Source organism: Tachypleus tridentatus, chromosome 13 (assembly GCF_004210375.1).
Source record: "Tachypleus tridentatus isolate NWPU-2018 chromosome 13, ASM421037v1, whole genome shotgun sequence".
NCBI classification, from domain to species: Eukaryota; Metazoa; Arthropoda; class Merostomata; order Xiphosura; family Limulidae; genus Tachypleus; species Tachypleus tridentatus.
Genome location: NC_134837.1, coordinates 54,554,624 through 54,577,459, shown reverse-complemented (window position 1 = coordinate 54,577,459; position 22,836 = coordinate 54,554,624). Strand labels below are relative to the sequence as shown.

General features: G+C 30.4%; 1 protein-coding gene across 3 annotated transcripts in view; it reads right to left on the bottom strand.

Annotated features, from left to right (window-relative positions):
* The window catches only part of LOC143240221 (uncharacterized), an 88,558-nt gene that overhangs the window by 51,330 nt on the left and 14,392 nt on the right, over window positions 1-22,836 (bottom strand). For all 3 annotated transcript variants that reach the window (XM_076482339.1, XM_076482341.1, XM_076482340.1), the window contains exons 3-6: window positions 21,994-22,126; window positions 21,639-21,721; window positions 7,866-8,004; window positions 7,052-7,195 (exon numbers count right to left, since the gene is read on the bottom strand). In XM_076482339.1, the coding sequence (XP_076338454.1) occupies window positions 7,052-7,195; window positions 7,866-8,004; window positions 21,639-21,721; window positions 21,994-22,126 (499 nt within the window). The remainder of the gene's footprint in view (window positions 1-7,051; window positions 7,196-7,865; window positions 8,005-21,638; window positions 21,722-21,993; window positions 22,127-22,836) is intronic.

Here is a 22,836-nt window from a genome sequence, read left to right as displayed (position 1 = left end):
ATCCCCCATGCACTCATCCATCACACAATCTGTTATTCTAATACAAAAAACTCCTAAAATGGGACTGTATTGGCAGATTTGAAGATTGTTTTTTAACATAAAACAAACACAAGATGATAGGAATCAGCCAAAGCCTTGATGTCATCAACATTAGAATGGAAACACTGACAGTTCCACTGTATCAAAGTGGCCATTTTTACTTAGGTGTAGAACCTCTGGTTTTATGACCAAGCCATTTTTTTTTTATTATTAGGAGGAGAATCCCTCAACTACCAGGTTCCTCTTCTCCCCTTCATGGATTACCACACATAGGTAGATGTTCAGGTCCCAGAGGAGGCAAGCTGAAAATACAGAATTTCACCACATACAGGAGTCCACTTTGAGGGGCTTACCATCCTATGATCATCAAGTGTGATCCTGTGGGTCAGGCCTAGCAATGCACACAAGCTAAACCAAGTGAAACAGTGAGCTCAGAAGCAAATCTGTAAGATTGCAATTGTCTGATAGACCTTCCAATTAAACTTACTTTAGAAGAATACTTTCATACACACACACACACACACTACACAGTATATAGATACTAAGTAGAGAAACAAATATAAACAAATGAAATATCAAAAGAAGCCCTACTTATACAGCAAATAAAACCAACATTAAACCAATGTAAAGGAACACCTTTATACCCAAACTAATTAATAGCCTAAATCCAACTGCAACACCCCTACAATCCCGTACCTGTTTATACTCTAGTCCCTAATATATGTTCAGCAACAGTCAGTTGCAAACTCTTTGTTACCTTGAAGATGACCTAGGAAGGTCAAAACACTGTTCTCTTCTTATCAATAAAAGTGTTGATACCCACATTAGCCGTTCTGAGATACATTTTTATTTGAAGTGGGTTTTTCTCGTTATCAAGAACCATTTTAACATCATATCTTCATCAACCTCATATAAGGGTAACATGTTGACAACACATTTATTTTTTGAGCTCTTCCTCTGTGTGGGTCCATAAAATAAATTTGTGTGAAGTTGACTACAATCATTTATTGGTAGAATATTTAAATAAATAAATATCTGAATTTTTACTCACACCATAAATACAATAGCTGTAAAAATGGGATTATCAAAACACAAAAATCTAGAACTACAAGTATATACTCCTCATTTTACCTGGATGAAAAACTTAAACATCTTAAGAAGATTTACGGGAATAACAGTTATCCAAATAAAACAATTCAGTATATGTCATACAGTTCAGTCTGTCTCAGCTACTAATGAACCACAACCTGAAAAATCACAACAAAAAGAAAAAGTTTTGGAGAAAAGCTTCAGAGAATAACAAATAAACTTAACATCAGTGTATTTTTCAAGTCCTCCTACACTAAGCAATAATATAACAAAGATAAAATACCTGCTTCCCAATGCTATTACAAAAAGTGTGGTTTTATAGCACTAGGTGTAAGTATAATAAACAATAAAGTGGGGAAACAAAGAACAAAGAGATCAAAAAATGTGCTATAAACACATCAGCTTTAGCTCTTCATAGTTAGAAAAACGACCATATTAGTGACATAAAAAATGACAAAATAATAAACAAAGAAGAAAATATCAAATGTAAACAACTCTAGATCATTACTACTACCCAAGCATAAGACAGTGAACGACTAGTGGGTGTTAACAAAAACAATAGCCCACAACTATTCAATACTGCATGTACTTCAGTAACAGACAAAGCATATTATATGTTGTGGTTTTGAAGTAAAATTAAACCTTTAACTTTACAACGTGTTATTTAAAATTTACAAATTCCGTTATTTTATTAATTAATTATTTTTTTTATTTCTCTATATATATTACCTATAACTGTTTTCCTTATGCTTATAATATCAAAGCAATTGATTTACATCCTATATTTATCATAATTCTATACATATCATATGATAGTCATTATTATGACTACTGCCTAGATACATATTGTAAAGCAGTGTTCCAGAATTTAACAAATATTTTGGCTCAGTGCACTATTGCCTAATGAAGGCTCCAGCAGAGGGCCAAAAATACTAGCAACAAAAGTATTTTAACAGAGAAAAGTTTGTTTATAATTCTGCATATTAATTTACCTACATTAAGAGTTTTAAACAACCCAAAGTCTTCCACTCTCTCACACAACTTATTTTGAAGTGTAATGAGAAAATAGATAGCATGGTTATCCCTATTAACAGGTAAAATTTTCACATTAAAAATTCTAAAGCTTTCATCCCCTAATTTTGTTTTACTGTATATGTATATAAATTGTCAAACTTCATCCATTTGGGCCTATATTTAAAGGTTGCTCAATAAGAATGGAGTTGTAGAAGGAAGTGGCCTGGTACCACATGAGCTATGTGATATAAAAACCTATTATTTTAGCATTATAAAATATTTATTGAAGATGTGTTATTTTATTGCATGTACAGCAGTACTGATACATAATTATATGATTTATATATGACTTTGGTGTGGTCATTCACTTTTGCTTTGTTATTTTTCCTTTTAGCTGTAAGGAAATTGTCTTATATGATCCTTCACAACTGAAAGAGTAACTCTTTCAGTTCTCCCTTCTTTGTTACAATGGCACTATACTCTTCAGTAAAGGCCACACTCCTTTCTGCACTGCTGTTTACCACATACAATTGCTGAACTGGTTGTTATAATCCAGAAATCCAGATAACATTTGAAGGCACTTGAAAAAGTCTAACAGATTTTTTCTGATGAAATATTCAACTGGAATGTCTTCAGACTTCCTGATATTCAACTGAATGCACTTTGAAAATTTATCCATGCCTTTCTTCTCCTTCAGTAATTTCATCATTGCTCATTTTGTTACTGTAGATACAGCTGAATCAAAGAATGCCAAACCAATAAGTTTCTCAATAAGATTTCCAGCAAATTTTGTTGGCCATATTTTTAAAGAGCATAATTCACCTTCTTAAATGTAAGACATTGTAGAAAGTTAAAATCACTTCCAATAGCAGAAATGGCATTAAGAGCAGAGAATCATGCACTAAGACAGACTCAGACAAAGACAATACATATGGCCCAGAGTCCTCACAGCCAGAAGGCTTAAATTGTCCTATAAACTCCCAGATCTGGAGGGCATATAATACCCTTGCCATCTATCATGCAAGATGCAATGTTCCAGGTGATATAAATCACACTCCACAAGAGAGAGATGCCACCAGAAAGGGGTATGGCTAGTTCATATTCTCAATAACCATCATTAAAAGTTGGCTGACCTGAAGTTTCCTGCAGAAAACTCAGTGACACTCTTCTTAACTTCTATAGCTTTTGCTACTTCATCATGATCATCTACAGTTTCATGGTGGGGCTGATCCACATATTCCCAAAACTGCTAGATTCAATTAAAAATTGCAATATCTAAACTAAAGGAAAACATTTTAAAAACACCTCATCAGGACATGTTTTAAGACACGTTCTGGTATGCTACATACAGAAAATTTGTGCTTAATTTTTTGTTCTAATAGCACACATACTTCATTTCCATTAACAGTGTTGTTTGCTTTTGTGTCAAAGTAAACTGCCTTTACATGATCAATAACTCCACACCCTTTCAGCAAATATTTCAGAACAGAAGCATCAATCTCTCAAGTACTAGAAATCAGCTTTGAAACACCTAGAAGTTAGCTTACTCTCTAGACAGGATCTTTGGCAGATGATCCACTTATTCTTCCCTGTGAGACCATTAAAGAGTTTGTCATCCAAATGAACTACAATAAGACTATTAGCTGGAACTGTACCTTTAAGTTTTCGTCAAGTTTCTAAATGAAAAAATGTTAAGTGTATTATCATGACCAAAGCTATGACAGTCAGAACAAATGTTGCTTTTCTGACACTCAACTTTGTTCTGTTCATAACTACTTCTAAATTGGGAGTGATAAGATTTCTTATTGCCCTCTGATTAGTTTTAAAGGCCATTGATTTCCAACAATTTTCATCCAAGATCTGCTGTTCCTACTCCACATAGCATTTATTGTCCATGCTATCAAAATTTCAACTACCTTAAGCAACCACCACATTTTTCAACACATAAAATTTGATGTGAATTACTTTCAACAGGTGAAATGTAAATCTTAACACAAAAAATAAGGATCACCATAGTACATTGACTCTTGGTGGGAAAGCAGAACCTGACTTCTTGTTTGCAGTCATGATGAACTTGTATAACTTTCCCAGTTGTGGTTAGGTAGTTAGTGACATTTGAGAGGTAACTGCTTGATTTAAATTAACATCTAGAAATGTCAAATTCAAATCAGTTTGGCTTGCTTCTGAAATACTAAAACCCAAGCAACCCCACAGTGAGATGGAGAAAATAACTGAAAAATATCACAAGGACCACTGGGTTTATCAAAAGTTGGGCTCTTAGGTAGCACAGTAACAATGTAGACTATAACAACTGAAAGAAGCGAATAAGCAGAGACTGAGAGAAACTCAGAATCATGTCAAAAAAATCCAATGTACTGGATTCAGGGGAGAATCATGTAAAGCAGACCAGGCTGATAAGAGACTAGACCAAATTTTGAACACTTAGAAGGAAATTATTCTCTGGAGTAGGACACCTCATGATTTTAGACACTTTTCATTTTATATGAAATGGCTTGGGATGGTATGTACACACCTGGAGCTATGTGTATTGTGAGGTGTGGTCAAAATGCACTGCCCTTTACTTATAATGGAAGATTATGAATGGACAATATGAATAATGATCAATAACTGGGCATGATCCTGACTGTACAAAATCCTTCACCTAAAACTGAGAAGAACAAACTTACCACTGGCCAACAAAGAAGAATAAAAATAATTCAGGTAGACCCAAAAATGGGTATTACAACTCTCAGATCATACAATAAATAAAAATCCTAAATAAGTTTAAGATAAAATAAAAACCTAAGGAGTTGCTCAATCTTATTGAAGTTAGTAGATACCATGTGGAGAAATGGTGTCTTACCACCAATATCTCTCATACTATACAATGATGTAAAGACAGAGGTGAAGTAAGTACTTGCTAAAGCATTTTCAGCTACCAAATGGCATCAACTGTACACAATTAGAGGGCATTACCCTCTCATGGAGTACCAATGCAGAGGATTGAATGTGTCTAGTTAAATTGCAAATGTATAACATAAGAGAGGCCTGACTGGACAAGGATATTCAAACATGAAGTCTTGAACAATTATTTTTAAACTTCTAACACAGAATACTGAAAAATTCACAGACTGCTGAAATACCTCCTTCTCATTTAAATCATTTTAAATGGGTAAGAAGAAGACACACCATTATCTAAAAAACAAACGTATAAAAACCACTTTTTACAATTCTTATTCTTCAACAATGAACAAATGCATGTCTTATGCTATAGCAACAACCAAATTAAAAATATTTTTGTGCAACAGAACCTTCTTAAATTTCATATGCAAAAATCTTTATAACCTAAAATGATAGTTATGTGTTTTTTAGAAAAACTTTAAATTGTATCTGTTATTCTCACTACTGTTTCTCTGTACAAAATGGGTTGATTTGACTGACCATGTAATCACCATAATAAAATGGAAAATAAATAATAAATTATGCTTTTCTGTTCTAGAATGACTACACATTATAACATGAAAACACAAATGTTTAGTACAAGTACCAGAAATTTTATAACATTATGCATTTATATACATTTATTATTTTTATTACATTGACCATTCAGCTGTGCCTGGTTCACATTACAGAAGTCATATTGATGTGCCACATGTGCACTCATGCTACCATATATACCAAAGAATATATAACTGGCCTTTACACACTAACCTGTCTTAGATATGTTTTAGTGCACTAGTATTTTGTAAAATACAGTCACATTTCTGTTATAATGCAATATATATGTACATACATTTTATTATTTAGAAATAAGTTCTTAAATGTATTTTTCATAAAATATAGAACATTAAATAAAGTATAGCAAACAGTTACCTCTTCAATTTATGAACTTCATATTCGTTTGCTGCTTGCCATAGATTACTAAGGCTTATCAAACTGTGTACATATAAAGATGTTAAACAAGTTTTTTAGGTTTTTTACATACATTCTGAAATTAAAAACATCGTAAATTACTACATTAAAACCATAAAATTCTGTTAAAGTTTATCAAGCTTAGTAACTAAGTTGTATTTAGGTCTAAAAAAATATGAACTTTTGAACTCATTAAAATCTTACCTTACTGCTTGTATTTTTTTTTATACAAAAAGAAAGAATTTGGTGAACAAACTTCAGATTGGCTTAGAAAGCTACTAGGGGACATTGGGTTTGTCATTGACAATTCACATATAGACAGAAGCAGATATACATAAACAAGTTTCAAAAATAAAAAAGTTGAGCTGGGCTACTATGTTTGATTCACTAAATGTGGTGATATCTCAGCAAACAGAAAAGACAGGAGGTTCTCATTTTAAATTTTGGCCTTTTAATATTGGTAATCTGAGTTCCTAATTTGTAAAAACTACAAAATTTGTATTTAAGCATCATAAACATCTAATTTAAACCAATGCTGCATTCAGCATACCACATTACACACTGAATTCAATATTTATTATTTATTTTTAATATTTACTGTTCAATTAAAAAATTATCTAATATAGAATACTAAAATTTAGACTATTATCTGCAATTTGATACCAAACTTAATGACAAACATTCACAAAATAGTAACTCAAATTTTTTTAATGTAAATCAACAAATGCAATATGATATGGCCTTAACCTGTGACCTACAAGGAAAGGGTTAAAAAACATGCAAAAGTTCCATCATAAAATAGTATGACATAAATTTCATTATTTTCAAACATGTAATGGTTTTAAAAACATTTTGAAATAGAAAGTACTACATCAAAAGCAACAGTGTAAACAAAACAGGTAAAATGACTCAAGTATTAAAACAATGAAATTCCCTGTTACTTATTAAAGGTCAAAAGGATATTAATTTTGCATATTTTAAAACCTACTCTACTTACTTATTGAAGAATTTATAAAAATGTTTTCATTATCTTCTATCCTGACATTTTGCTTTTCCATGCCAATGGCACTCAAAATTGTATTATTTCTTAAAGATCTAGTGCAGAGCTGTACTTTCTGTTCAATTTGTTTCATAATTGGTTCTGTAAACAATAAGAGATAGTAGCATTTATTATACATATTAAGAAAAGAAATCACAAACTTTCCTCCTAATTAAAAAGGGAAAAAAAATAAATGCTTTGACTTATAAAAGTATATAAAACTGTACAAATTTGTATTCAAATGACTCATGTAATGTATATTAACCAATAAATCAAAACCTGTTAAACAAACATTCAAATAGCTAATATCAAACAAAAATTTTGCTGGAATTCTTTGGTAATTTCCCCCTCCAAACTTTAAAAACCTAGCTAATCACTTCATCCAAAAAATAGACAATATTCTACAACCTTTATTAAACTCTGTATTGTTTTTTTACATAAACTCCCAGTTTTGTTGGTAAGTTATGAAAACAAAAATCTACATGTTGAAAATATAATTTCATTAAAGTATAATTATCTATGACTTAAACTGAATTATTTTTTATATATATATAAAATATAGATATTCTGATATCTATCTAGAAATTTCAGCTCTTATGAATAATTTTAATTCTGTAAGAGTACTACTACAATAACTGAAATAATTGGAACTAAAAGAAAGTTTATAACAACAATAAACAGGCTATAAAAAACCAACAGTTAACAGAAGGAAATTAATATATCCCAGAGAACCTATATTAGTATGTAACATCAAGTGAACAAAAATACATACTTGCAGGCTTTAATCCTCTCTCCAAAAAATAATACAATAAGCAGATAGGACAACTAGGTTTCCTTGTATGTCTGTTGACATTGCAGTTGTTGTCTTCCTGACAAACACGATCTGTTTTTACCAGCTTACCAAACTGATGCTGTATAAAAAATAGAACACTGATTTTAAAACCTATTTTTTTCTTGTCAGGCTAAATTCTGATAGCTTAAGCTTCTTAATATTCAAAATTTGTGAACATTGGTCAATCATTTTGCTTTTTTTTATTTTAATATCATATGCTTAAAAATAATGCAGATAAATAAAAACAGGAAATTATATAAACTAGTAAACAGTCATTCAATAAAAAGAGATTAAGGTTACAATATCAAAATAAAAAAAACTAAGTATTTTGTAGTACATATAACATTGATATAAATGTATACAGCAAATGTACAGAAAACTACCACAACAAAATAAATATAACCTCAAAGAAAACTAGGTTCTATTCAGTAGAGGTTGGCATTTTCTGATATATAGTTTCTTTTATCAAGAGTTCTGTGCATGATTCAGCTACTTAAGATCGTGAAATCTGAGAGAGAGGTTGCATGTCCTATAGTTTTTGCTACACTGATGTATAGCAAAGAAGCATGGATTAATTAGTAATAATACAGTTTTTATAAACCATTTCACATATTTTTAAGCCCTGAATTTAAGATAATGTTTGGTTTTGCTAATTCAGAAGACTTAGTAGTCTCCACAAATGTATAGATATGAGAGTTATGGTCAATTAGAGACTGGTAATTTGTCTTTGTTGGAAAAAATGGACTTTTAATTACAAGTAGAGTTTGAAAACTATTTTCAGATCAACTTCAGAGAGTTGACTATTTAAATTATGCTTTGCTTTGTATCAGTGGATGATTTTATTGATATATGCAATTGTATTATAGAAATTGAGATACTTTTTCTAAACGTTTTTGAGAATAATAACCATTGTATTTAAGAGCAGTTCAATTAATAACAATTTTGAAATGGAGAGAAAATGAAATACAGCATAATATGTAGGCTTTTCTAGATAGGCAATTTCCTGAAGTATTGTATAAGATAATGTACTAAAACTATTATTCAGTAAAGACACCATTTTCTTTTTATCATTGTTCCCATACCATGTACAAAATGTTTAATATTTTCACTCATTTCATTCTCAAATTACTGATACTTTATCAGCACATACATACACAAAGACAGTTTATACATTTGTTTATAATAGCTCATACCAATTACATTTCATTAATTTTAAGAGAAATCCAAAATCTTTTATTACAGTATAAATTTTAGAATTTGTTATTACTAATTTTTCACTTTTAATACATGTAATAGACATGATTATGGCTGTAAAACAGAATATTCTTTAACAATACACATCTCAAATGTTAAATATTTATTAAAGCAATATATCAACTTTCAATCAATCCATTATGGAATCCAAAAGATATACAGCCTCTAATTTTGACCAACATTTTCCTTTCCACTAAAAGCATAGAAAAACACACACAACTTTCATGAATTTTTTACAAATTTAGTACACTAATAAAACCTTACAACATTCAATTAATGTCAAATTTTATGAAATTCTCCTGTTTATCTTTGACATTAACTTAAGCACTTAGCATAAGTAATAGTGCTTGATATGGCTGTATTGAATGCAAATGGATGATAACAAGAAACTGTTATCCTGATTTTTATTGTGATACTATAAAGATGTTATTAACACTATTTTACAAAGAAAAACTACCACCATATATTTTAAAGACTCTGGTTCATTCCGTAACGTGTAGGTCTATTCTGAATAGTATGGTTGTGATCCTAAAGCTTATATTAGTTACTGGAGTGTCACTTTCTTACTTTCTGTGATTTGTTGTTGTGTATTGACAAAAATCATGATATCAACTCAAATCCACCTCAGGTTTAAATAAAAAGGGTAGTCAAAAATGGATTGAGAAAATGACTTCAGGTATGAAATCAAAACTGGTGGCCAAACTGGTAGTTACACTTACAGCACTTAAAAGAATTTTGCAGCAAACATTCACTCCTTAGTTAGCCAGGGTTCATTTATTTTTGTTCAACTCGGAGTATGATTGCAAAAAAAAGGAACACTTTATGTCTTCACTTACCATGCTAGCACAACATAATATCCATAATAATTATTATTTCAATCTTTAGAACATGTAATGGCCTGAAAGGTCATAGTTTCCAAGAAACACCAAAACCATTAATCCAATTCTGTCAAGCTAAACAAGCTCATCCTTATATTCAGTATTTATTTTTTTTGTTCCTAGCATCTTGTTTATACACAGGTTTTTCTTAATCGTCACTTGTGATACCCTACCCATCTCTTGGAGATACTGTCTGTCAATGACCCCTGCATAAGCTGTACTAGGCACATTAAATCATGTGTTATATGCAATGCTCAGTTATATATATCTAGTTTTATAAAAAATTAAAACAAAATTCCTGAGTGCTAATACCAATACCAAGATCCCTATTTTGTTTTTCATGGAAATAAGTCTTTTTGGGAGTGGAAAAAAAAAGAACACATCAAGATTCTGTTTCATACTCATTTTCAAAGATTTTCTTTTTTTTTTTTCTTTTTACACTCAAGGTTAGTAATTTTCCAAAAGTTTTATAAGCTGTCAACATAAGACTAAGTAGCCCTGGTACAGTATGAACCAACTTCATTACTTCATTTTTATAGCAAGACAATGCAATGCATTTTATTGATGTCTAACATTTTTATTGAATGCGTCAGTTTCAACTAATTTCTTCACTGTTAATATTTGTTTACAGTTATTAATACAATTTTAAAACAAACATGAAACAAATATCAAACATACATATTTAAAACATTTACATCTAGAACTCAATAAATTTCATGTAACTTGAAAAATAACAGATTCTCACAACACATGTATTTTAATGTAGCCACCAAGTAATGCAGAACAGAATGCAAAAGTAAAATTAATAAATAGCTTTAAGTTAATAGTTTAATACCATATATTAAAATTAATTCACTTATTTCATAGTAATTAAGCAAAAATATCAAATCGAAGTCACAACTTCAAAGATACACAGATACCACTACTCAAAACCTGTTATGAATACCACAAAATTATGTGAAACAGTGAGTTGGATAGTATTTTATGGTCAAATCATTTATAAAGCATACTTCTAGGATTGAACTGTATCAAGGAAGTGTATTTCAAATTTTTCCTACACAAATATGTAAATTATGTAATACACATAGTATATCATGTTCCTTCAGTTATTATTGACATGGGAACTGTTTTATTAAAATTCTGTAGGAACAAAACTTATTTTATGAGAACAGCCTATCTTTAAATAGTAATTTGTTACAAAATTTTAGGCTGTAGCAAAACAATCCTCCATGATGTTTAGAAATAGGAGATAAAACCTTGTCCACAGCCCTTAAACTTCATTTAAGTGGGAACCTAACTACTGTTTATTCAATTTATGATAGCTGTCTTCATACTCCATGACAATTAATGATAAACAAAAATATCAAATGTATACAATATAACATTTATGAGTAAGATATACATACTGACATTAAATGTGCTACAATTAACCTCAATGAAACTTTTTGGCACTAATAATAATGTCTGTGTCCTAAAATAATCATGGAATCAAACAAAATTTGCTGACTTCCAATTTGTCTACAAAATGAAATTTGTGATGTTTCCAACCAGAAAATGAAAGTATAAAATTCACTGACATTTTCCTGCTTCCCATGTTTCATGATAAATAAAAATATAGAAACCAATAGAGTCCTGGTATAAACAAGTCTTGACATGACTGAATGCTGTGAGATTTTGTTCCACATGTAATTTTAATGCAATTATTTTGTTCATAAAGACATTTAAGAAAGATATACAAACTCTTATTGTGAATGAGTGTTAAAATATCCTCAGCATGGCTTTGATATAATTCTGGTTTGAATTCAGTAAAGCAATTTTTAAACCATGTGTACAGAGTAGCAGGGAAATACATTAGAAGTGGGTTCCAATAAGACCATTGCCATGCCATATATTTATTCACAGAAGTTGTTACAGGAAAAGGGCACGCAGATGTGTGACAGCAAGTCCCAGTATGGCTTCAACCTTTATTTTGTATGTACTAGCAAAATGGGACATAAAAACCAAGAAAGTAAAAACCTTGACACCCAATTCCTAATACAATGTAAATATCTGCAACTGTCAAAAGTATTTACTGGATGAAGAACCTTAAGAGAAATTTTGAAGGAAAAGACAACTCTCCAAAAAACTTAAAAAAAACAGAAGACTTCTGCAACATCTTACAGTTTGATTTCACACACCTCAATTCCACGTAATAAGGTTAATGTATGTATAACAAGAATTTATAAAACTGAATGGTATTAATTTTTTCTAGTATACCTGCCTTGACTAAAGGTTTAACTTTTTCCATTCTACCTTATAAACTTAAATTTGCTAATTTCCTCAATGCACTTGACCTGTAACTTAAAATCATTGCCAATTTACACTAAAAATAATTCTAATCAGAGCTCTAAGCCTCTAATCACTAATATAAACTACGATACATACAGTTCCTACCTGAAGAACTTTCTGCACTGAAAAAAAACAACTCAAAAAAATGAAAATATCAGCACTTGCCATGATAAAAAAATTGAATCATCTTAAAAATATAACATTCTAAATAGCAATTTCAAATACTAAACGAGCTTCCCTTATTTGTCACAACTAAGAATGAAGAAAAAAGAATTTTGTGAGACATAAAATGCGGACAGCATAATAGTAACCTCCAGATCCCAGTGCACAGAAGTGTATTACATCTCTAAAATACAAGCAACCTCACTCTTCAGATAGAACCACACAGAAGCTGCATATAACATCAACATCTAGAACCCACTACATGGAGGTAGAGCATATTTATTTGTGGATATGTGCAACATCATCATCTGGATAAGACCAAACAGAAACTAGAGTTCAACACCACCCTCCGAGTTCCACTGCATGGAAGTGGGTTGCATCTAGAAAATATAATCAACCTCACCTTCTGGACAGAGCTGCACAGAAATTGGGTGCACCATCAACCTCTGGAATCCACTGCATGGAGGTGGAGTGCATGATTAGAAAACTGCATGCCATCTACACTAGCAGAATACCACTGCTCTATTCTCTAATGAATGGAAGCTAACACATTCAGGAGAACTTCATATTCCACCCACTACCCAACATGGAAAATAGTAGAAGATGAACACATTAGGTGGAGGCAACATGCTTGACTGAATAGTTACTTCCAATAGTTCCTGGAGGCAAGACTTGAAGAAAATGGTAAGGTGACCAGTCACAGAGTCTGCACACGAAACCAAAGACTGGAAGATCTCCAAAAACAAACAGATGATGAATAGGCAGCATCTGAAAGTTACAAGAATAATGGGAAGATAGATGAATTTGTAAATAAAAGAGCCCTTTCCAATAAAATCCTAACTGCAACAACATCAAGCGTGAAGAACAAAATGACAACATAGCCAATGAAAAGTATTGAGAAAAAGTGTATTAAAAAAACTCAGGTGGAGTGCCAAAAAAGATGTATTTTGGACAAGAAGAGCTGGAAAGGTAAAAGTGGGAGAAATGGATAGGGTTTATTTACATAATCTCTGTATCCATCTAGATAAGCATTAAACATTTTTTTACTAAATGTTTACATTAAAAAACTTATTTTTTCAATATTAAGTTATATTTTATTTTTATTATTTGACCAACCTCATGACCATCATATAAATAAAGAAATAAATTTCAATTACCATTTTGTTCTAGAATCACTGCAAGTTGTAATAGAAAACCACAAATGTTTATTCTAAATAGCTTAAATTTCAAACATGTATAAATCTATTTATATTTATTAATTTTCGATTTACTGACCTTTGAACTGTCCGACTAAAAGTACCCTGACAGAAGCTGAAAATTACAGGGCACACCTACAGTTTATGTTACCATATCAAAGAGCCCAATGCACAAGGTTCTGGTGCACGTACTTTTGAATATTTTCATTGTTTTAACTAACAACTGTCTATTCTTATTATTTTAATTACTTTTGTAATGATAAACAGTAAAAATAAATGAAAAATTCAAACCTTATAATTAAATATTTTATTAAATATCATAATTATTTTATGATTTTAGTTACTTTTACAATAATAAACAGTAAAAACAAATGGAACATTCATATCCTCATAATTAAATATCAAATATTTTTATTTTCAGTAAAACTTTACATAGTTATTTTTTATACTGTAACATTATACTTCATTTTATTTTGTGACCTTTATTTTTTTATTACTTACCTACAACCTGGAAAAGAATGTAAAAATACTTATAATAAAAGTTTACACTCACCTTTTCAAACACAGTTAGCTTAGAAACTAGAAGAAACAAAATGAATAGTATTTTGTTCTTTTAAGTACACACAGCAAAATTCCAAGTAAATCTCTTGAAAGTTTCTTCTAATCCTTTTTAAACCTGCCAAAGGTTAGGCAATAATTTACTATTCCTGTTTAGGCATTACTGTACCTTGAGACCATCAATATCAAATAAATTAATGTGTCACAATTCCTAAAATTTCCTCAGGTTTAAAACACAATGGGATATGATTTACCAACTTAACAGTATAAAAATGTTATAATGACAATTGTCTAAAGTATTATAAAATGTTCATGAATTTGTAGAAAGTCCAAGTGAAAAAGCAAATGTATCCTACAGAAAGTATGTAGATCATGGCTCCAAGATCTGTTTGTTTATTTTTGAATTTCATGCAAAGCTACATGAGGGCTATCTGTGCTAGCCATCCTTAATTTAGCAGTGTAAGACTAAAGGAAGACAGCTAGTCATCACTACCCACCTCAAACTCTTGGGCTACTCTTTTACCAACAAATAGTGGGATTGACAGTCACATTATAATGCCCCCCATGGCTGAAAGTGCAAGCATGTTTGGTATGATGGGGATTCAAATGCACAACCCTCAGATTACGAGTCGAACACCATAACCCACCTGGCCATGCCGGGCCAGTCGAGGCTCCAAGAATACGAAACGGAATGTGCTGGCTTCTTTGCAATACAGTGATTGCAACAGGAATTATATAAAATACTTTATAAAAGTGGGAGGAAATACTTGTGATATGGGTCTGTACAAAGTTGTATCTTATTCAGTAAATGTGCCAATTATCTTACTTTGTGGATGGGATTTAGTGTTGGTATAGGTGTATGTGTGTGTATATGCTTACAGACATCTTTATCTTTTATTGTCATGCTTACAAAGTAACCAATAAATGTGTAGTCTCCAACAATAATATAAATACAGCTCATTTTGGTTGAGCTAGTATTCTTGACTTAGCTTTTTTAACTGTAACTTTAGAAACAAATTATTCATTAGCAAACTGCAAGTTCAACTAGGTGTTTTTGAAGTATTATCTTCAAGTAGGTAATCAGCATTTGTAATATACATAGAATCTCTCATCAATAGAAATGTGATGATATAGAATGTGTAACGTACATGTAATAATAACAACAAAAAATGTGTAATAAAGCTTTACATTTTTTTCCTTCTAGAAATCTTGCTTCAACTAAAAACCAAAGAAAAAGAAGTCTTCACACTGTAAGAAATTAACTTCCTTCTAAATATTTCATTTTCTTCTGAGAAGGCCTGTCAGAGAACGTTGAAATTGATTCATCTTTTGAAATGCCTCTGACAAAAGTTCTTCAAAAATCAATGGCCAAAAATACGAAACTGGCTCTTCTTGAATCTGTCCCATGGACAAATCAGGATGTAGCTGGTGCAAGTTCACTAAGAGAAGATGGTCCTGAAGAACCAATGCCACCAAAAAAAAAAAGAGTCTAGATAGGGAGGAGCAGAGATACAGCCTCTATTAGAACTGTTCCTTCTAAGCAAGAAAGACCTCTATCCTGTAATGATACATGGGGATGGAAAGAAATAATTGAAGATGAAAACAAACAAACTACATTTGTCATAGGTGAGCCTGTTCTCAGAGATGTTGTGATTACTATAAATTCTGCTGATTTTTAAAATTTTTCTTTACAACAGAAATAAAAGTTTATTTCCAATGAAACAAATATATACATGTTAGAGACTGAAACTGTAAATTAAGAAAACAAAAAATACTGACAAATGGATTGATGTTAATATTCAAGACGTTTTAGCCCACTTTCGTCTCACTATAGTTATGGGTTTCGAGCCTGTTCCTTTTCTTTCTGACTACTGGTCTTCTTATCCTTTTTTTTTTCATACTCTTTGGTTTACAATCTTTATCTAGGGACTAGTGTTTTTTGCTATTCATAAATTCTTATATTTTGATAACAATACTAATGGCTCTACCTAAAACTGCTCTTAATACTATGATAAACTTTTCAAAGTAAGACCTATTGTAGACCTTCTGAAATCCTTTGCTTCTCACTACTCTCTTTACAGGGAACTATTTATACTAAAGCAAATGTTAGGCACAAAATATAGAACTGGTTTCCTTCAGTACATGCCCAAGAAACGAAAAAATGGAATATTAATCTGTGGGTCCTGGCAGAAGCTGTGTGTAGATACTTTCATAAATTTAAAATCTACACAGGTAAAGAAGGAGAAATCCCATCAAGATGTTTAACAAACAATGTTTTGAAAAAATTGACAGAGAAATACAACACACTAGCGTTTTGTGGACAATTTTTACACTTCCTCTCATTAATTTGACATATTATTGTCTGTTGGAGTCTATGCTTGTGGGACATGCAGGAAATATAGACTGCATTTCCCACAGGAATTGCTAGCTATGAACTTAAGCAAGAGAGTTTTTGTTTTTTAGTGTGGAAGTTTGACAGTTATAAAATGGACTGACAAATAAGAGGTTTATACCTCTTCTACCTTTCACTCTAGTACTATAAAACTGTAACAAGAAGAGGGAGGAATGTTGAGATTATGAAATCTCAGTTGACTGTAGACTAGAAGTTCATGGGTTGGATGGACCTAAATGACCAACTACTATTCTAGTTAATAAAAGACAAAGTAGTATAAAGAATTGTTTTATTTATTTTTGGACTTAAGAATTGTAAATGCTTAAATACTCTACAAAATGCAGATAAACTGGCCAATAATGTTCCAGAAGGTCTTCAGAATGGATTTGATCACTTGGCTTATTCAGCCTCTACTTCACAGCAGACCAGATCCTTCTGGAATACCACTTTAAAAAAAAAACTGTTTTCAGACTCAACTTTTCAGACCAGATCCTTCTAGAATACCACTTTCAAAAACTGTTAAGACTCTTCAACTTTCAGATTAACTGTTGGATGACAATACTCCATACTTGTTGAAAAAGGCCAAAAACAAATGCAAACAGTCTTACAAACAACAAGATATAAATTAAATGTAAACTCTGTAAATAGTTTCACTGTCTCAAATACTTCAAAAAATATCATACTACTGCTGTTCTTGAAAGAAGTTAAAAGTTTCTGCAATTTCCTTTTCCTTTATTTATTTAATTTTTTGTTTTCGTTAAAATAATTTTGCACAAGTTTCCCTATATGTAATGTAATAACATTCCTTTTCATGTATTATTGGCATTTATACTAATTTTCATTATGTCACAGTTATGTAGATTGTTCTCCTCATAAGTATTTTTTGTTTGAATATACAATACTATTTTCTGAATTATTAAACCTTTTTAACAGTTTTGTTTGAATGTAAATTGTTCTCCTTATACGTGATTACCTTTTATTTGAAAATAAACTATTACATTCTAAAGTATAATTTATTTTCTCATTTCTAATATTGGTTTTGTGTTGAATCATTTTTATGGAAATTTTCCTTGATCTACAAACTTATGTAATGATGTTCCTTTTCATGTGTTAAGATCTGATGATTAGTGATAAAGTTATTCCTTAGACATTCGCAAATTACATAAATAAACTTTTCCTGAATTGCCAAGTCTCCAGGTTTTATTCTACTTCAAGGTAAATGAATAGAAAAATAATAAAATCCTTTGTAAAATACAGTAACACAATGGCCACCATACATTAAATATGTATATACATTAAACTAACGTTTTCAAATAAACACTTAAATCTTAGTTATTTTTCTTCAAACATAAAACACTAAATAAAAAAAATATTTGAAAAACAATTCTCTTGCTAAGCCTCATCCAAATTCAAAAATTTGGATAGAAAAATAATTTAAACTTTATATAAGCATTTTTGAATACAAAAGAATTATAAATTACTATACCAATACCCCAAAAATCAACTAATTTATTAGGCTTCATAACTGAATTGTATTTGGGTCTATAAAATATAATTTCTCTTCACAAAATAGCTTTGATAGCAAATTTTCCATAATATAAGAGCATTTTTCTAGTAAATAACTTAAGAAGAGAGACAGAATTATGTAGAATAACTAAATAGCTTTCAATTGATTATAAAGTAATCGGTACATAAAACTGTGTAGGTGTAGATAACCAAGTATTCTCAAATGATGAAGTGGTGGCAGAGCCAATATTTGGTGTGTTTGCTAAATATCATATCTCAGCAAATAGAAAAGTTAGGAAGTTCATTTTTATATTTTAGCTTACCAATAATCAAGCATTTAGTTTTTTTAATTTGTACAGAACTATAGACATTATATTGTGGGCATCATTGTAATCTGATCAAACCCAGAAGGCCACGAAACACATAAAATTCTATATTTATTGTTAGGTTTAAACATCTACTTTCAAATTAAGAAACTAGCTAATGTATAATCCTAAATTTTGAATTATAATCTCCAATTTCATACCAAACTTAGTGACATACATATATAAAATAATAGCTAAATAAAATGTTGAATGTAAATCTACAAATATGATGACATGCTCCGTCTCAATACAGTTAAAGTACACAAACCATTCAAGTTATACACAGTTTAGGCTAGCAAGCTCAACTGCAAAACTCAAATTTTTTAATTATTTAATTTTTGTTATTTTACCTAAAAATTTTATATTTTTTTAACCTTCAATAACCTTTGTTAAAAGATACATAATGAACAAAAAACAGATAAAAAAAACAAAGAATTTAGCACTTACTCTAGGCAGTGAGGCCTGCTGGCATTCAATAATTCACTTTTCCTCACTATTTCATTTTCCAAAAAAATAACTTATACAGCTTTTAAATATACATAATATAATAATAATAATAATAATAATAATAAAGAACATTGTGAAACTACTATAATTTAACTAACCTTCTATCTAAGACATAAATAGGTTAAAGAATTTCCATCAGCTGTTCAGAGCTGAACAAAAAGTATCATAGGCACAAAAATCTGACTACTTGTTCACATGTCACACATACACACACCTAAAAAAATACGTTGTTGCAAAGAAAAATGCTTTTTATATTTGTTAAAATATGTCAACTAAATAGCATACATGGCAAAGATAAGAATCTTGAAACCTACGATAAGATGCGAGGAGTCTTTCAGATGAGTGTGACAAATTTTATGTTGTAGTAAATCACCAAAGCAGAATATACACATATAATGGCCTGTAAAATTGGGTTTCTAATAGGTAGGACACTCTGAAATCCATATTAACCCTTTCACTACAAACTCAGCATAGTATACATTAGTTTGTCTACACATTTGCACATCATAAGTATCTGCACTATAACTTTTGATACAGAATGTGCATCTATGCAAAATTTGATACAAGATAAAAAGTTGAATTATAAATTACGTTTTGATGCCAAGTTTAATGGTATTGATATCAAAAGTTATTTAACTAAATTTTAAATGAACTAAACAAGTTCGTGATGTGCACTTTGACCCATGACTTGCCTGTATCCACAAGGTTAAAGGCAAAATGTTTATACAGTATCCATTTTATATTTAAAATGTTTATAAAAAAATTGTATCAAAAGTAGTTAATACAAGTTAAAGTAATAATAAAGTCAAATTAAGGTTAAAAAGCTTTACAAATGCTATAATTTTCCCATACTAAAGATGTATCTCCAATACATACTTATATAGAGCTATTCTTGTTCAGTGCTGCTCTTTATATGCAAAACAGTTTACACTTCCCTTCTAATGGAAATAACTCATTCCAATGTGTGTCTCATTTAAACCATCATGCAACAAGCCTCCAACAATGAAAGTGCCACATGCTCTTGTCATGCATGTAACTTCCTCTACTTAATTCTACCAGATTATCATTTCAAGTTTTGACAGAAAATGAAAGCACCTGTTTTCAGTGGAGAATTGTGGGAAGTGTGACAGTATGAACAGTGCAGATTTTAAAAGTTAAAGAATACCTGATCAGGCACCACTTGCTACAGAGTAGCATACAGAGAACATGCCCCTAAAAAAGAAGAGGTGTATATAAGAAAGGGTAAATTATCCAGTCAGTCTCATGAAAGAGGAGGATGGCAACAGCAAATGACTGTACCTTGATAAGAAAGAAATAGCTTCCGAAAGCAGAAAATTGGAAATGCACATACAAGATGTAGTCCCAAACAGATGATATACCTTCCACTGATAACACTGTAGACATGCAGGGAAAAAAAAGGGAGGTGCAGATGAGGAGTGAAGACACCAAGAAGTGAAGATGGGAAAAAGAATACAAAGATGAAAATGCCAATCAAATCACAATCTAAGCCCAACAGGTAATGACAGATAATAATGTTATGAATAAAAGCATACAAACACCATAATAATGTAACATAGTATCATTTTAAAGTAGTGATCTCTCATGCAAACTTGAGACAAGGCCTAATGAAGGTCAGGTCACAGGACAATCAATCTCCTAACAAAGTAAAGCTGAAAATATTCCTACAGAGTATCATGGCCTGAAACTTACATAAAGTGCTATAACAGAACAGGCAATCTCCAAAGTAGTACTGAAAAATTCATAAATTGCACAATGAATAGTCAAACACAATTGTGTCAGTAGACACAATAAAAGTTCATTGCAATAAAGTAATAAGTTCTGTAACCAGTTACAAATATAAAATAATTCCACTTCAATGTAATGCAACAAGTTATAAATATCATTTGTATAATAAATAGTAAACTTGTTGATAGAAATTAATATAGATATTGAAAAACATTAAAATAAGACGTCTCAAATAAGCACAAACTATATGTTAGAACATGAGTATTGCCAAATGAGATGTGACAGTCTGATAGAATTCAATAGAGGGAGTTACATACATAATGAGAGCATGTGCCATTCTCATTGGTGGAGGGTTGTAACAAGATGATTTGCATGACACACATACTGGATGAGTCATTTCCAATGAAAGTGAACCAGAAGGCTTGTGGGGTGTATAATTTTATTTTTTTCACCTAGAGGGCTACATTGAACAAGGATATTTATAATAGCAGAGATAATGAACCGTACAAGAAACGTGTGTGTTAAAAATCACTTTAAAACTGAAAGATATTAAACTATAATAAATAAACTTTTTTGTCAATTGTAAAATACAAAAATACTTGACTCAGTAGATTTTGTCAGTATAAGTTAGCTATAAATAAATTCCTTTAAAATAGCCTAAATATTTAAGTTTAAATCATTAGAATAATTATTTAAGATTGTGTTTTTGTCTTATAAACATCCATTCTATATAAAACTATTTTAAATTATATACAAACTGTATTTTAAATCTCAATTGCTTACTCTTTTTTAACTTTATTTATAAACTACCCAGAGCTTACCTCACACTGGAAGCAGACTTTTATCCCATACAACTTGACTTGACTCTTTCGTAGGTTACAGATTTTGCAAGGAGAAGAACATCCTATAGCAAAATTTATTTCATCATCATCTTTGAGAAAATTAATGTTCTTTTTTTGATATGTTAATAAACAAAGCTCAATTAATAAATGTTTACTAGAAATATAAAAGAAAAACATATTAATGCAATAACCTAAAGGGGAAATTAACTGTTCAAAGTGAGAGTGAATTCATATGTATACACATACATATGCACACATAAATAAGATATTAACATAATACATATTTTTAGAATAATATTAAATTTTAAAACTACAAAAATATTTACTGATTTACCTTGAAACTCGTGTTTCAGGAAATACTTCTTTTGACACACAAAACATTTTGGAATTTTGTTTAAAGATGTTTTGCACAGTATGTTCTGAGTACATCTGATGTTTGCCCTTTTACAATTATTGGTCCATTTATTCTGAAAGTACACATCATAACCTAAGTATTTCTTACTAACACAAAAACATGTCAAGTTTATATGAATAAAAAATATAAATAATTATTACATACCTTTTTAATATCTAAAAATATTACATGATAAAAAGTTGGTAACTTTTAGAAAAATTAACATTCAATATGCACATACAATCAAGAAATTATCATGACAAAAATAATATCAATTACTTTTATGTATAAAAACCTACAAAAAGAAGTGTACATCTTAAATTTAAAAAATAAATAAATATTCAATTAGTCCAGCATACAAGCTGAAAAAGTGTGAAAGCTTGTAAAATACCCACGGAAAAAGTAAAACAAATAGATGCAGGCAATAAACTTCTCCCTTACAAAAATACAGGGTGTTCAGAAAGTCACTGTGCAGTTTTGTCTATTAATAAATATAAGTGCACAGTGACTTTCCAAACACCCTGTATATATTTTTTTAAACTTTAGTACTGTTTTCACTTTCCACCTTGAGAGTTTGGATAAAGATGAATGGTTGGAAAACAGCAGGCATGAATTGAAAGTTTGTTATTTTCCAACAAATTGGTTTTATATTTCATATTCAAACTTTGGCTTGTGCATTTAATGGATTATCCTCAAGATAAAATTATTCTAAGAATGCAATAATGTAATAGAAGAAAGTTTTTCAGCTCATCTTTCCTCTACCACTAAAACAAACAAACAAAC